We start from the raw sequence: 14,164 nt of genomic DNA, 5'->3' as shown, positions 1-14,164 counted from the left end.
AATACAAAATTAACATAACCATTTGATATAAAATAAAAATTAATTTACAAACAAATACCATCTTCATTATACTTTGACATATTTTAAAAGCTTAATACAGTGATATTTATAATAACAAATATAAAATCAAGCACTGATTACTTCAACTACTTGGATACAAATACTGAGTGTAGCTCAGTGCGTTTATTTCAGCTGTAGTTAGATCACAAATAGTTTTTTCTCTTATAAATAAAATTATATTTTACTGACAAAGAAAACTGCGAAAATAGAAATTTGTTACCATGTTTTGCTTATTTTTTTAAACGTAAAGGAATTATCAGTTTAATTGTGAGGCATATTTTATTTTATGGGCTTTACAAATAAAGTTTTTATTCAGAAGTGCCTTTAACTGAGCTTTTTTAAACGTCATACTATCGTTGTATTCTTTTCTATTTGTATTCTATTATTTTACTCAGCTCTCTTTCAACTTCAGTTTATTTCTTGATTTCTTTCACATCTTTCAATTTCCTTTAAATTTGTGTCCAGTTGTTCTCACAGACTTTAAACTCTTAACTCTGTGTCTGTGTTATTTCCTGCTCAGCATCTGGAATCTTCTTCTTCTTCTTCTTCTGTGTGTGAAACATCTGGGGCCCTCTGCTGGCCCCGCCCCCTGGCTGCTCTGGCCCCTCCCCCCCGGGGGTCACAGGTGTCTCGCGCTTTAAGACGCGTGGAGCGCGAGCTGAGGTCAGATTCTGCAGCAGCAGCGCGAGGGACCCGTGACTTCCAGCTTCATGGGAAACTACTGACTTTTCCTTTGACTCAGCCACAGACAGGTGAGTCTTCACACACATTAGCTCCGTGAGGTCCGTTTGTTATCATCACACTGAGTTTTATTCTGCAACTTTCCGATTCTACAGCTTATCATCATTTGTGTTCGTGTCGCTAAAACTAAAGGAAAAAATAAAACTGCCTTTAAATGTTCCTCAGCAAATATTCCCTCTGTCAGTGTGTCTTATAATCATCTTTGTTTTTAAGAAACGCAGAAGACTGAAGAGCAGAGGAAATATTGAGAGAGTGAATTTAAATTCTTCAGTAGTGTCACTCCTGTTTATTTATGACATCACTGCCATGAAGCTCATATGTGACCATGTATATATATATATATATATATATGTATATATATATATATATATATATATATATATATATATATAACAGTGGAGATTATAGGAGTGGCCTCTGACAGTAGTTTATATTTTAAAAGTGATGATGGTGCTAATAACAGGCGGTGAGTGCTTGTATAATAATCAATAATGGTTAAAGTGGTGAAGTTGGATTCTTCACAGACAGAAGTTACAGGCAGTGGCGTGCACAGATTGTTGAGGGGCTGGGGGCCACATCGCCTCTGACCGTTAAAATGACACATCTTCAGTTTTCCCGACTCCAGTGACCTCAGCACCTTTTAATACTGACTTTGTGATGTAGAACGTTTTAAAACAGCCGTAACGAAGTTCTTTACGAAGAATGAAATCAAGAAAACAAAACATCAAAGTCAAGAAGAGAATTAATATGATGTCATTTAAAATCCAAGACAAATACAAATAATCCTAAAATCAAAGACAGCAGATAAAAAAATCATTTTCAGCGTTTGTTGTGGAAGAATCTGAAACCCAGGCTTCCAATTACTGTTTATTGAATTTTCAATTTCATTCTCTACAACGTAGAGAAATTTTTTGTTTTCAGAAACATTAAAACACCAACTTGACTGAAACTGAAGCACGAGGTGGGAATTGTCGTTTTTGTTGTTGTTTCGTAGTTTTCGTTAAATCCTCTTGACATAAAAACCAACGAACAAACTTGAAGGGCGCCGCATTTCACCGTTTTAAAGGATGTGGAAATAAAATCCTGTGTCCACCCGAGGAACATGGCACAGCTGCGGACACCACTGCCGACAGTTAGCAGTTCTGTGTGTCACTCACTGAATTTGAGTTTTTCAGTCTGTTAACCTTCTGCTGACCTTCCTCCACAGGTCGCCACAATGAGTTGGGGGGCGCTCTACGCCCAGCTGGGCGGCGTCAACAAACACTCCACCAGTCTGGGAAAGATTTGGCTCTCTGTCCTCTTCATCTTCCGCATCACTATTCTGGTCCTGGCTGCTGAGAGCGTCTGGGGGGACGAGCAGTCCGACTTCACGTGCAACACGCAGCAGCCGGGCTGCAAGAACGTCTGCTACGACCACTTCTTTCCCGTGTCGCACATCCGCCTGTGGTGCCTGCAGCTGATCTTCGTGTCCACGCCGGCTCTGCTGGTGGCCATGCACGTGGCCTACAGGAAGCGTGGGGACAAGAGGACCATGCTGTCGTCTACAGATAAGACGACGGACAGTGACCTGGAGACTCTGAAGAGGAGGCGTCTGCCGATCGCAGGCCCCCTGTGGTGGACCTACACCAGCAGCTTGTTCTTCAGGCTCATCTTCGAGGGCGGCTTCATGTACGCTCTCTACTTCGTCTACGACGGCTTCCAGATGCCGCGGCTGGTGAAGTGTGAGCAGTGGCCCTGTCCCAACAAGGTGGACTGCTTCATCTCCCGGCCGACGGAGAAGACCATCTTCACCATCTTCATGGTGGCCTCGTCGACCATCTGCATGATCCTGAACGTGGCTGAGCTGGGCTACCTCATCGGCAAGGCGCTCATGAGGTGCTCAGCCAGGTCCAATAAGAATAAGCGTTTCTCCAACACTGACGGCGTGACGCGGGACAATGCCCTCGCGCAGAATAAGAAGAACGAGATGCTGCTGTCCACGTGCACAGATTCATCCAGCAACAAGACCGCCTGTTGAAGAGCAGCCATAAACGGTACCCACAATGCATCATTCGTTTGTGCATATTGTTCGAGACGAGGACATTTAACAGAAATCTGTTTAGTTGATGTTTGACCTCATCTCTACATCAGTCTCTGTGTTTATTCCCACACTTGGCCTCAAATTTGTCCCGGCAGGTCACACGTCTCTCCTTCTGTCCTCGCATGAAAGTCGCAGATCAAACCAACAAGCGTAGATTTTCTATTTCTGTCGTCCACCTCTTCGTCCTCATCTCTGTTTCCCGCTCACACTCTGAATTTTGCTTGCATGTGTCGTACTGTCCCGAACCAACGAAGCATGAGTCCACACTGACATCTGCTGGTGACAGTGGGAATCATTCTGTTTGACTGTGACGGAAGAAAAATGAAGTTAATGACAAATGAAGCAGAATTCGTGATGATTTTCAGAGTGTCGTTTTCCAGACATTTAATTTTAAATGTTAAGTACATTTTTAACCGTTGTTGATTTTTCACTGTTAAATCAAAATCAAGGTTGACATTTGTTTAATGACTTTCTTTCAATGATTTCGTTTTTTTAATTCTTGTGTGTTGTTAACTACTGAGGGCTGTACTGCACAGGGTACAATTACACTGATGAAGAATTTATTTAACGTGGTGGAATCTTATCTGAAACTCTTCAGTGGTTTTAATGATAGATGTGACGCTCTTTGCCGTTCGATCAAATCACAAACTTTTCTGTCTTTTTACTTGAACTGTGTTTGAAATGGAAATTTTTCATTTTAAGGAAAAAAAACAACTAAACGCTGAGACTATGTTGTGTATTTGGTACGAATATGAGAATTGTAAATGATTAGGGTAAATATAATGTTGCATAAATGTGAAATGTTTGCTAAGAACTGAATTTGCAGAGTCGATCTGGATGTTAGAGTCTTAACAAGGAGGCAAAAACTAATGAAATGTTAAATCAAAAACACAGAAAGGTGATAAAACGAGCAGATATTTTGATTTCAAGCTGCGAAACTTGAATATTTGTGAAATCTGTCGAGCTGTTGGTGATTTACAAACATGCATTATTTGTATTTGATTCAATAGTTTTTGACATTTGTTTTTGCCTCCTGACGACCCTGTTACCTGCCGAGTTTATTTCAAAAAGCAGGATTATCAAGTTGAGCAGAAAACTTCAAAAACGGCTTCATCATTGATATTAAGCAGTTATGATGATATGAGGCTTTTCTGATCAGCCCAGACCTGCTCCTGTCTTATTTAGACTTGTGTTGTTGTCGCAGAGTGTGTGTGTGTGTGTGTGTGTGTGAACTCACTGCCTGTATCAGCTTACAGGATGTGCCTTTTTTTAGCCACAACACCGATCACCGCTCGGCCTCTTGATGTGAGGAACCACAAAGTGACAAAAAGTCTTTGTCCTCCGTCACAAATCAAAAATCAAAAATCAGGGAGGGTTCTCCTGAAGATCCTCCTGAGACGTTCTGAACATTCTTCTCTGAGAATGTTCTGCTTCTTAACAGCTTCCTGAGTGAGAAGGAAACGAAATGTCTGTGATTGTGTTTTGTACCTGAGATATTTTTTATTACACTTGCACTTTGATCCTTGAAGTCATTTTGCTCTTTGAGACTTTGTTTGGTCATAAATCAGTAAAACCAGAAACTGTGTGGTTCATTGTTTTCTGTCAGCTCAGCTCATGTCTTCCACTAGGTGGAACTAAGGAGGTGGGGGGAGTTTTTCCCTCTCTTTTATTGATTTTTCATTTTAGATCCAATAATAATAATAACCTGCTTTTATTAATTTTTTATTTATTCCAAAAAATGCTCTTTTTACACTGAATCGAAAGCATCACATGTGAGGTTATTGTCAACTTATGGTCATTCAACATTCATTTTCTCTTAAAACATACTTGTTCATATTTTATATAACTTTACAGTTACTGATGTTTTAGGAAAACTTTTCATTACTTTTTTTAATTTGGAAAGATTTAAAGATTTAACAAGTAATGTTATGTTTGGACAGTGAATCTAAAGCTTCTCATGTGAGTTTATTGTCGCCTCATGCTCATTCACATGTTTCCACTTATACCGTTTAATATTTCATAATTGTAAGTTTACTGTTACTGGAGTTCAACAACTGTAGGAGAACTTGTCACGAGTTTTTTTTTCTTTGGAGAGATTTAAGAGCAAAATTTCTGATGGCACATTTAGCGACAACTTTTACGCACACGCTGGAGTGGGTTTGTGAGGTTGGCAGGGGCGTGGTGTGACTCCGGACAGGCTGATGACTCTGTGGATTCACTCATGCATGGTCACACAATGTGACAGTCCAGACATGGCTGGAAACGGGAGGCAGCTCCGTTTGACCGAGCCCCATCTCCGACTCCAAGCCGCCTCCAAACACTGACAACAACAGGGGGAGAACTTTTGCGCACGGGCCCGGGAAGGAGCAGACCTGACCACGCGCCTGGAGAAGAGTGTGCACGACTGAGTTTGTGTGGCAGCTTTTAGAAAAAGAGTTTGAGGAGCCGTCAGAGAGGCGACAGGTTGCGGGGGTTTGGGATCAGGGAGGCAGAGAGACAGGGGGTCGTTGCAGCCACAGGAGGTCGACGCGCTCTGATGATGGCACCGGTGATGGCACAAGGATTTGCTCTTCGTGTTTAAGTATGACATCTCCGGTCTGAAGGTATGACGGGTGAACACTGCTGTGCATGTTATGTGGGAGTGAAGAAAGAGCACGTAAACGCAGCAGGGCCTGTTATCAGGTAAATTAAAGAGGGAGACAAAAGCCTGACAAAGCTCGTGGCGCGTTAAAGGGAGTCTGGGGACTCTGGCACACTCTGTATTGTGAACCTGCAGCTATGGCTTTGTATTTGAACCTGGCTCTGTCTGTTACATTCACCAACATGCAACATAAATGCCTCAAATACCTGAGAAGCACAGAGAATTTACTGAGTTACTGACTCATAGATATTTCTGACTCCCAGAGTTTTAATGTCTGAGCTCATCTCCCCAATATTTACACATCTCTGCATTAATATCAGATATTTCACATGAAAACTTTGGTTAGAAAACATACTCTTGTAGATCTTAGGTCATTCATTGTGATGTTCATTTTTATAAGTCAGAGCAAATGTTTTTATTGTGGAGCTATTTTAGTTTTAAATATTTAACGCTCACTGTTTTTTCATTTGAAATGATACTGAAATTGAATGAATAACCATATGACTTGAATGTCTTTGTCTTCCAGGTGTTATACATATTGTGAACGCTAGTCGATGGATTTATTATCTTTAATACAAGAATATTTTAGTAAGTTTCTCCTCTTCGCTCTCTCTGTGTGTGTTTGTTGAATTTGATGCATGAATAGTTTGAGTTTATGGTAAAAACTTCTCCTGACATCAGAGGCACAACCAGCTTTCACAGATTAGCTGAGATTTAAAATAACTTTAAAGTAAAATAATCCTTTATCAATCCCACTGTGGTGAAATTTGCCATCTGTTTCTATAAATGAATTTTTTTTTTAAATCTAAATCTCAAAATCTCATTAAAATCATATTGTATAGATTTGTCAATAAACAAAATAAACGATTAATTTTATAATTTTTTCATAAATATTTGCTAAATAACATCTGGTTTCAGGTTTTAAAATGTGAGAATATGTTTATCTCATTATTTATCCTATTATATATTATTGGTTGAACAATCTGGGCTTGATGTTGAATATTTGAAGAAAAAAAAATCTAAAATTTGTAATAAAATCATCTGTTTAAATACTTTCAAATTTAAATCAACACCTTTTTAAATGTAAAAATATTTAACTCCCACATCCCATGAGAAGTTACATAAATATATTACTATTATATCATTATAACTGTATCTTCTGTAATTACAGTAGCAAATAGAGATGTGTGTTGTTTTAGTGTTACAGTGGACGGAGAGAGGGAAGAAAGGATGTGTGCACGTGTGAATGCCGGTATTTGTCTCTGTGTGTGTATGTGCGTGTGTGTCTGTGCACGTGTGTGTATGCCACACCAGAGCCCCGTCTCTGCTAAACGCTGTTTTCGAACATTATAATGTTGATCTCAGCACATGCCTGCTGGGCAGTGGAGCGAGCAGGTGAGAGAGCGAGCTAGGCCTGACATTGAGAGACAGAGAGAGAGAGAGAGAGAGAGAGGGACAGTGAACCAGGGTTAAACAGGTGGTTTACACACCAGCTGCTGAAAAGCGTCTGTGTTTGAAGCGAATGCCGGTGAATTGATTTGTTTTCGATTGTCTGACGCCGACGTGGCAGTTTCTCTGTAAAAGGCCGTGTTCTGTCCAGCGTTTTATGAGAAAGAGAAACATGTGGAGTCGTAGTCGACACGTCCACTCTCGTCCACGTCCTTGTGTCGTCTCGTGTGTTCGTATGTGTAGGGTGTTTAACCTTCGGGTGAGGCCGCACCTTCAATAAGATTCATACGCGTTTCTTCACCTCTCTCTGACTGTCTCTTCTCTCTGTTTCTGACATCCCCTCTTTCCTCTTCGTCCACTCCAGCCTGTACTTTCTCCATAGGCTAGAAAATCTTGAAGCATGGGCGACTGGAGCTTTCTGGGGCGGCTGTTGGAGAACGCTCAGGAGCACTCGACGGTTATCGGCAAAGTCTGGCTGACTGTCCTCTTCATCTTCAGAATCCTGGTGCTGGGGGCCGCGGCTGAAGAGGTCTGGGGCGACGAGCAGTCCGACTTCACCTGCAACACCCAGCAGCCCGGTTGCGAGAACGTCTGCTACGACGAGGCCTTCCCAATTTCGCACATCCGCTTCTGGGTGCTGCAGATCATCTTCGTGTCCACGCCGACCCTCATCTACCTGGGCCACGTGCTGCACATAGTCCGCATGGAGGAGAAGCGGAAAGAGAAGGAGGAGGAGTTGCGCAAGGCGAACAGGTTCCAGGAGGAGAAAGAACTCCTTTATAGAAACGGTGGAGATGCTGGAGGAGGAGGAGGAGGAGGCAGCGGCAAGAAGGAGAAGCCGCCAATCAGGGATGAACATGGCAAAATCCGCATCAGAGGCGCACTGCTGCGCACTTATGTGTTCAACATTATTTTCAAGACCCTGTTTGAAGTGGGATTCATTTTGGGCCAGTATTTCCTCTATGGCTTCCAGCTGAGGCCCCTGTACAAGTGTGCACGTTGGCCCTGCCCCAACACCGTTGACTGCTTCATATCGAGGCCCACTGAAAAGACTATTTTTATTATATTTATGCTTGTGGTGGCTTGCGTGTCTCTTTTGCTGAATTTGTTAGAGATCTATCACCTTGGATGGAAGAAAGTTAAACAGGGCATGACAAACGAGTTTGCCCCCGATCGCGGGTCGCTGCGCTGCGTCAACATAGCGGAGCCTGAGTGTTTGGCCTCGGGCTCCAGAACTGCCCCATCCAGCCTCAGCTACCCTCCCAACTACACAGATGTTACGGCGGGCAGCGGGGCGTTCCTGCCACCCATGGGGCCCGCAGCTGTGCCCTCGGCAGCAGAGTTCAAGATGGACGACCTCCAGCAAAAGGAGTCCCTCCGCCAGCCCTCGCCCTCTTCCCATTACTACATCAGCAACAACAACAACCACAGGCTGGCCACGCAGCAGAACTGGGCCAATCTGGCCACCGAGCAGCAGACTCGGGAGATGAAGGCCGCCTCCCCTTCCCCATCCCCCTCTTCCACCACCAGCACCGACAATGAGCAGCAGCAGCCGCCCGTCGATGCTGCGCTGCTCCTGCCCACCAGCAACACCACCAGTAACACCAACATCACCAACACAACCGCGACTGCCGCCTCCAGCAGCAGCAGCAGCAGCCCAGGCGCCACCTCCAACGCGGGCAGCTGGGGCGGGGGGAAGAGCGAGCAGGAGGAAGGTCACGTGACCACCACCACGGTGGAGCTGCACGAGCCTCCAGTAATGGTCAGCACAGACCCTCGGCGGCTCAGTCGGGCCAGCAAGAGCAGCAGCGTCAGGGCCAGGCCGAGCGACCTGGCTGTTTGAATCTCTTCCTTCACTTTCATGTCCCCGAACCCTCCCTGACCAACAGCCCTCATCCCTCGACCGCAGCCGGAACACAAAGATTCTCAGACAAAAACACAACTATCACACACACGCATAAGAAAAGAAAAAGAAAAAAAAAAAATACACAAAACAAACAGAAAAAGAAGGCGAGGCGACAAGAGACAGGAAAGAAGAAAAGCAAAAAAATCGTTTAGGTAAATGTGAAACGACTCGATCAGCAGCAGCTGTTGATTTCGTGCAGTCGGTGAGTTGCAGAGTTGTCGAGGAAAGGTTTGTGTCTCTGTCTTCATCCGTGCACACAAACTGTGACGATGCAGTGAAGGAAAGTCAGACGGCTCCACCCGAGCCGAGGACGCCGCAATGTTTTGCATCCAAATGGACTTAGCATCATGTTTGGTTGAAGGCGGAAGATTTCATGGTGTTTACGAATGAAAAGTATCATTTGTCCAAACGACGCCTGAATATATTTCCATTTCATTTGATCAGGAGGAAGCACAAGTAGCTGGTGTTGTTCAGTTGGTCGATGTGTGGCCAGACAGTGTTTGACCTTTTAGCTGCAGCACTTGCGATCACCTGTTTTTGTTTTAAATTTGAATCATGATGAATTGTGTTTCTTGTAGTTGTGCATGGCAGCATGTGCAGTCCTGCAACTCACCGACTCGACATGGCAGAGTCGGCTAGTCCTCATTTTAAAGTAAGATAAGTGAGGTTGTTGGCGGGATATGAGTCCAAACTGCGAAATCAAAACGTTGCCGCCATGCTCTTAGTTTACCAAAGAGGAAAAAGAGGTCCCTGCCGCCTGCCTCTGTCAGTATCGCCTTAGGTCAACGTGCCAGAAAAAGAAAAACGCTCTTCACTTGCTGCACAAACGACAAGTTACTGCCTCAAGAAGAATCTGGAGAATCTCAAACAACAGACGAAATAAAAAAAACACAATTTTCTCCAGCTCTTGGGTTCGACTTTAAACTGCTCTTTTCTTTTTTTTTTTGTAGTTAGATTGTTGGCAGGCAAACCCACAACTCCCCCCACCCCCTTAACCATTATAACGAAAGAGCAACTGTCGGAGTTAAAACCGTTTTTACCACGACACACTTCACGTGCCTCTTCATCGGGTTTTATTCTGAAAAGTGCTATTTTTTTAAACACTGAATTGAATTTCGCTCATAAATTGCATAACTGTAGTAGTCAGTTTGTGATTGCGGAACAGCTGCGATTAAAAACCAAAGACGACAAAGCGACTGGCGTTGTGAGCATTGAGACGCCGCGGTGCAGTCGACAGGCTTCTACTTTGTTGTGTTCATCTTGATTCTTAGAAACCTTTAGAAAGAAACAACCTTTAAATCAGCAGTCACAGTCGTCTGGTCTCTGTCGTGTCACTGTGCTGTTTGGTTCATTCACATCCCAGGCACTCACTTTGAAATGATTCTTCTCTTTTAAACCTTTACGACAATTATTCACTGCATCATTCAGCTACACTCATCAGACACATCGGGACACAACAACAGGATTAATTAAAGCATTTCAACGAAACAGTAGCTTTTCAGCAGTTCGTGTGCAGGTTACTGGAGAAAGAGCAATGTAGTGGTACCAGCTGTTTTTTATTTTTGTTGGATTTAATTAAATTTCAAAGGGGGAGGGGGGGGGGTAGAAAAAGGATGGTACTCTATGGTGTATCTGTACCCACCATGTTTCACACTGTTTCTTACGACTTTAAGTGCAAACAGGAACAGAGAGGAGCATATACAGCGACACAACGTGCAGCTGAGCGCAGCCTTTTCCAAATCCATGTTTCTTGTTTAAAATGACAAAAAAAGAGAAAAAGAATTCTTTGTTGTTTTAAAAAAAAATTTTTTTTTTTTTTTGATTCCTAAAGTTTACATTTTGGTAGTTGATAAAGATTTGCACATTTAGGAAAAGGAAAGAAAATTGCTGTTCTACGATGCTAATATTGGTAGAAATAGAGGGAGAGAGCAAGCGAGAGCAAGAGAGCGCGAGCGAGAGAGAGAGAGAGAGTGACGTCAAACAATGTGATCCACTATGATCCTAAAAGGAAAGAAAATGTCTTAAAAATGAAAAACACGCATCAGCTCTTCACAGAAAAGTCAGTGTTTTAAAAAATAACTGTCATTTATCTCGAGCTCGGACGAGTTTGAAGATTTAAAGAATAAAAGAACAGAACAGCAGCGAGAGAGAGAAGCAGCAGTTGGGGTGTTTTCTGTGTTCACTCAGTTTGTTCTCTGGACGTCACATCAGACGACCGCTGAGACAGTGTGAGCTGAGTAGCTGGTCCCCCCCCACCCCTAAACCCCACCCCCCCTTGTACGAGGCCCTGACAGGATGTCGCCCCCCCCACCCCTCCTCCGAACTCTCTCCTCTTTAAGTTTCATGCAGAGCATGAGTTCTCTGGCTCGTCAGGGAGTAGGAAACATCTCACGATGCTCAGAACAGCAGCAGCAGCAGCAGCCTGTTTTCAAAGCTGTCTTAAACAAGAGAAGTGCCTTGTGTATGAATGATTCTTTTGTAAGAACAAGTTGATGTAAATGTTCATTTACCTCAAATGTTTACAAAACTGTTACTAAATAAATTTTTTGTACCATATTCGTTGTCGGTGCTTTTGCTTTACGAATAAAAGTCACAGATTCAAACACGTCAGAGCAGAACTGTGGAGTTCAAACTTGAGTTCACAGAAATGAAGACGTGAGAAATGAATCCTGAACCTTGACCTGAAGGAAAAGACATATTAGACACATAAACACAAACAGTGACAGATGTGAGATTAAGAAAATCAACAAAACTTTGACATCATCAAGACAAACCATGAGTGATATTCTTACAAATCATATCTAGGACGATCTCCACCAAGGCCAAACAATCCGACACGATTGTCTGGTTCTTACAGTAAAATAAATGATTAATTTATCATAAAACTTAGTCAAAGAAAGAGGAAAAATCTGCCCCATGATTCAATTGGTCAGTTGGTTCATCTCAAGTTTAAAAGACCAACTCATCATCAATCAATCAATCAATCAATCAATCAATCAATCAATCAATCAAAACACTCCTGAGCAGAGGAACATGTTTTTCCAAAAAATCTCAAAAGTAACATTTGCATTTTTCATTTTCCGTACGTGGATTGGTTGATTTTAAAATCACGCACAATCTTATATATGAGATTTAATAAATGTTTTGCTTTTCCGTTGTATGATGATGATGATGAGCCACAACCATGTGCAAATTTTGAATTCTTTTATTTTCAAATATGGACAGATTTTTTATTATTGATGCTACTTTTTCAAATCATTAATAACTAGATCAACAATGGGTTTCGTGTGGACTGGCTTCATTCTATCAGGCTTTCTGGGGGCAGAGAGTTAGGAGACATCAACCCAGCGGAGCCTCTGTGGCATCGCTCTCTCTGCAGACTCTTTGCCCTCCGACCTCTCGGCACGCAGCCTCGCTCCCTCACTCTGCATTCTTATACAGCCGATGTGAGAATGTGCCACTGAGCCAAACCCACTTCATAACCACATCCAGGAATAATTAAAACCAGTCCCACAAACATCGATCACAAACTCAGGTCTGAACCGAGGCTGAGAGACAGTTTACAACACAGAGCGATACATGATGGAGGGGGGGGGGGTTTACTGTTCTTGAAATATGAACCTCCTCCGTGTTAATGGATGGGACAACCCCCCCCCAAAAAAATCAAAGTACACTTCAAGTACATTTTTCTCAAAGATGCTTTCGGTCACTTTAGGTTTGTTCAAATGTTCAGATTTCGGATAAGTTTGGTTTTAATTCGTTATTTGATATAACAACGAAGTGATACGTCAAGATTCACAGCTGAGACTTTAAAACCACAGAGACGTTTTGCCAGGATGACTTTGCACAGGACATTTGGCAGCGAGTCTTCAAACAGAGCTCAGTACATGAGTGCTGAGCTCTCAGGTCCAGTGGCTGAGGAGTGATGGGTGATAGTTAAACTGTTGGCACGACCGACTGGAGGCCTGAAGCCGTCACTCAGTCAGGAGCCATGTTTCCACTGCAGAGCCAAACACACCTCCATGCTTTTCAGGGAACATTTCTCCCTTCAACTCACATTTAAACTGTTTTAAATCAAAATAGTTTGTACAAAAATATCCACAACTCTTTACTCAAACCCGTTTTACAAAGAAACAACTAAATATTATTCCACTAATGATGATAATGATGATGTACATACTTACTTTAATGACGTTTTCAATGCAGGACTTTTTACTTCTTTGTACTACTACTTTAACTTTACAAAAGTATAAATATATATATATATATATATAAGTGAGTATTTTATGTTTGTTAACTATCAAAACTACATGTAATCCTGCTCATCTGAACTTGACTTGTTGGGCGAGCAACAAGCTGGTGTCTTAGAAAGCGTAGATCCGCTGAGGTCACAAAGGTCAGAGGTCATTAAGTGTTGAAGACCCGTCACTACCAGATGATCTTTATAAATTTACTTTGTGTGCATCTCTGTAAATGATTCAATCACAGCAAATAAACTGAACAAACGAGAATGAGTTTAACAGAGTCCCCAGGTCATGATCGTGTTTCCAATATGCATTTTGATTCCTGTCTCCTGTCAAACCCACTGTGGTGGAAGAGCGACCGGAGAAAGACGGTCTGCCCCTGAGTCACCAGTCTGCAGCTCGGAGCAGACAGGAGTCTATATTTAGCTTTTAATCACCTAACAAATTCACACTCAGCCCACAGCACAAATACCTCAGGCCCTCTTTATGTATTTCAGGAGTGTGATGAATTTGTTTCTTGGAGGCATGACCGCTGCCTCATGGAAAGGTTTTTCTGTTTTTTCGATAGTGATCCCAGACTGATAAAGATCAATTCACGCAAACTCAAATGTTATTTACGAAACAGAATTGAGGGAAGAATATGAGTTATTGAACACTTGCTGATGAAAGAAAGCTTTGATTTTGTATTTTTAGAGATGTGGTTTTTACTTTCATCTGAGTCCAGTGCCGTAGAAATGTATTTAGTCCAGTTTTCTGGAAATTATTTCTCCTGCTTGATGCGTGATGGTGTCAACAGCAGATGTGGAAGAAGAACTCAAATAAAACAATAGCAGAAATACCAGAGTGTACTCAAAGTCAAAGTAGATAAATATTGATGATGAAATATACTTAAAATACCAAAGGTAAAAGTTATTATATGGCCTATTTTAAAATAATTAATATTGAATAAAAGGATCATAATTAGTGTGTAAGTATCAATTTAATGTTTTAGCTGATAATTAGGATGATTTTACTTTGAATACTGTAACATATAGAGGCCTAAT

The 14,164-nt window shown here is 42.2% G+C and overlaps 2 protein-coding genes across 3 annotated transcripts; both read left to right on the top strand.

The window, feature by feature from the left end:
* Window positions 1–678: 678 nt before the first annotated feature.
* On the top strand, window positions 679–4,461 carry gjb8 (gap junction protein beta 8). Its single transcript, XM_069532857.1, has 2 exons — window positions 679–812; window positions 2,009–4,461. The coding sequence occupies exon 2, from the start codon at window positions 2,018–2,020 to the stop codon at window positions 2,816–2,818; it is 801 nt and encodes a 266-aa protein (XP_069388958.1). The 5' UTR covers window positions 679–812; window positions 2,009–2,017; the 3' UTR covers window positions 2,819–4,461.
* A 622-nt stretch (window positions 4,462–5,083) lies between these two features.
* Window positions 5,084–11,433, top strand: gja3 (gap junction protein, alpha 3). Of its 2 annotated transcripts, XM_069533383.1 has the most exons (3): window positions 5,084–5,484; window positions 6,049–6,110; window positions 7,336–11,433. In XM_069533383.1, exon 3 carries the CDS (start codon window positions 7,372–7,374, stop codon window positions 8,812–8,814), a length of 1,443 nt encoding a protein of 480 aa, XP_069389484.1. In that variant the 5' UTR covers window positions 5,084–5,484; window positions 6,049–6,110; window positions 7,336–7,371; the 3' UTR covers window positions 8,815–11,433. The 2 variants fall into 2 exon arrangements, with proteins under 2 accessions (XP_069389484.1, XP_069389485.1); XM_069533384.1 differs by lacking the exons at window positions 5,084–5,484; window positions 6,049–6,110 and adding an exon at window positions 6,167–7,230.
* Window positions 11,434–14,164: the final 2,731 nt, after the last annotated feature.

This window comes from Paralichthys olivaceus, chromosome 10 (assembly GCF_024713975.1).
Source record: "Paralichthys olivaceus isolate ysfri-2021 chromosome 10, ASM2471397v2, whole genome shotgun sequence".
NCBI classification, from domain to species: domain Eukaryota; kingdom Metazoa; phylum Chordata; class Actinopteri; order Pleuronectiformes; family Paralichthyidae; genus Paralichthys; species Paralichthys olivaceus.
The sequence above is the reverse complement of the archived record's forward strand: the minus strand, read 5'-3'. Positions and strand labels throughout refer to the sequence as shown.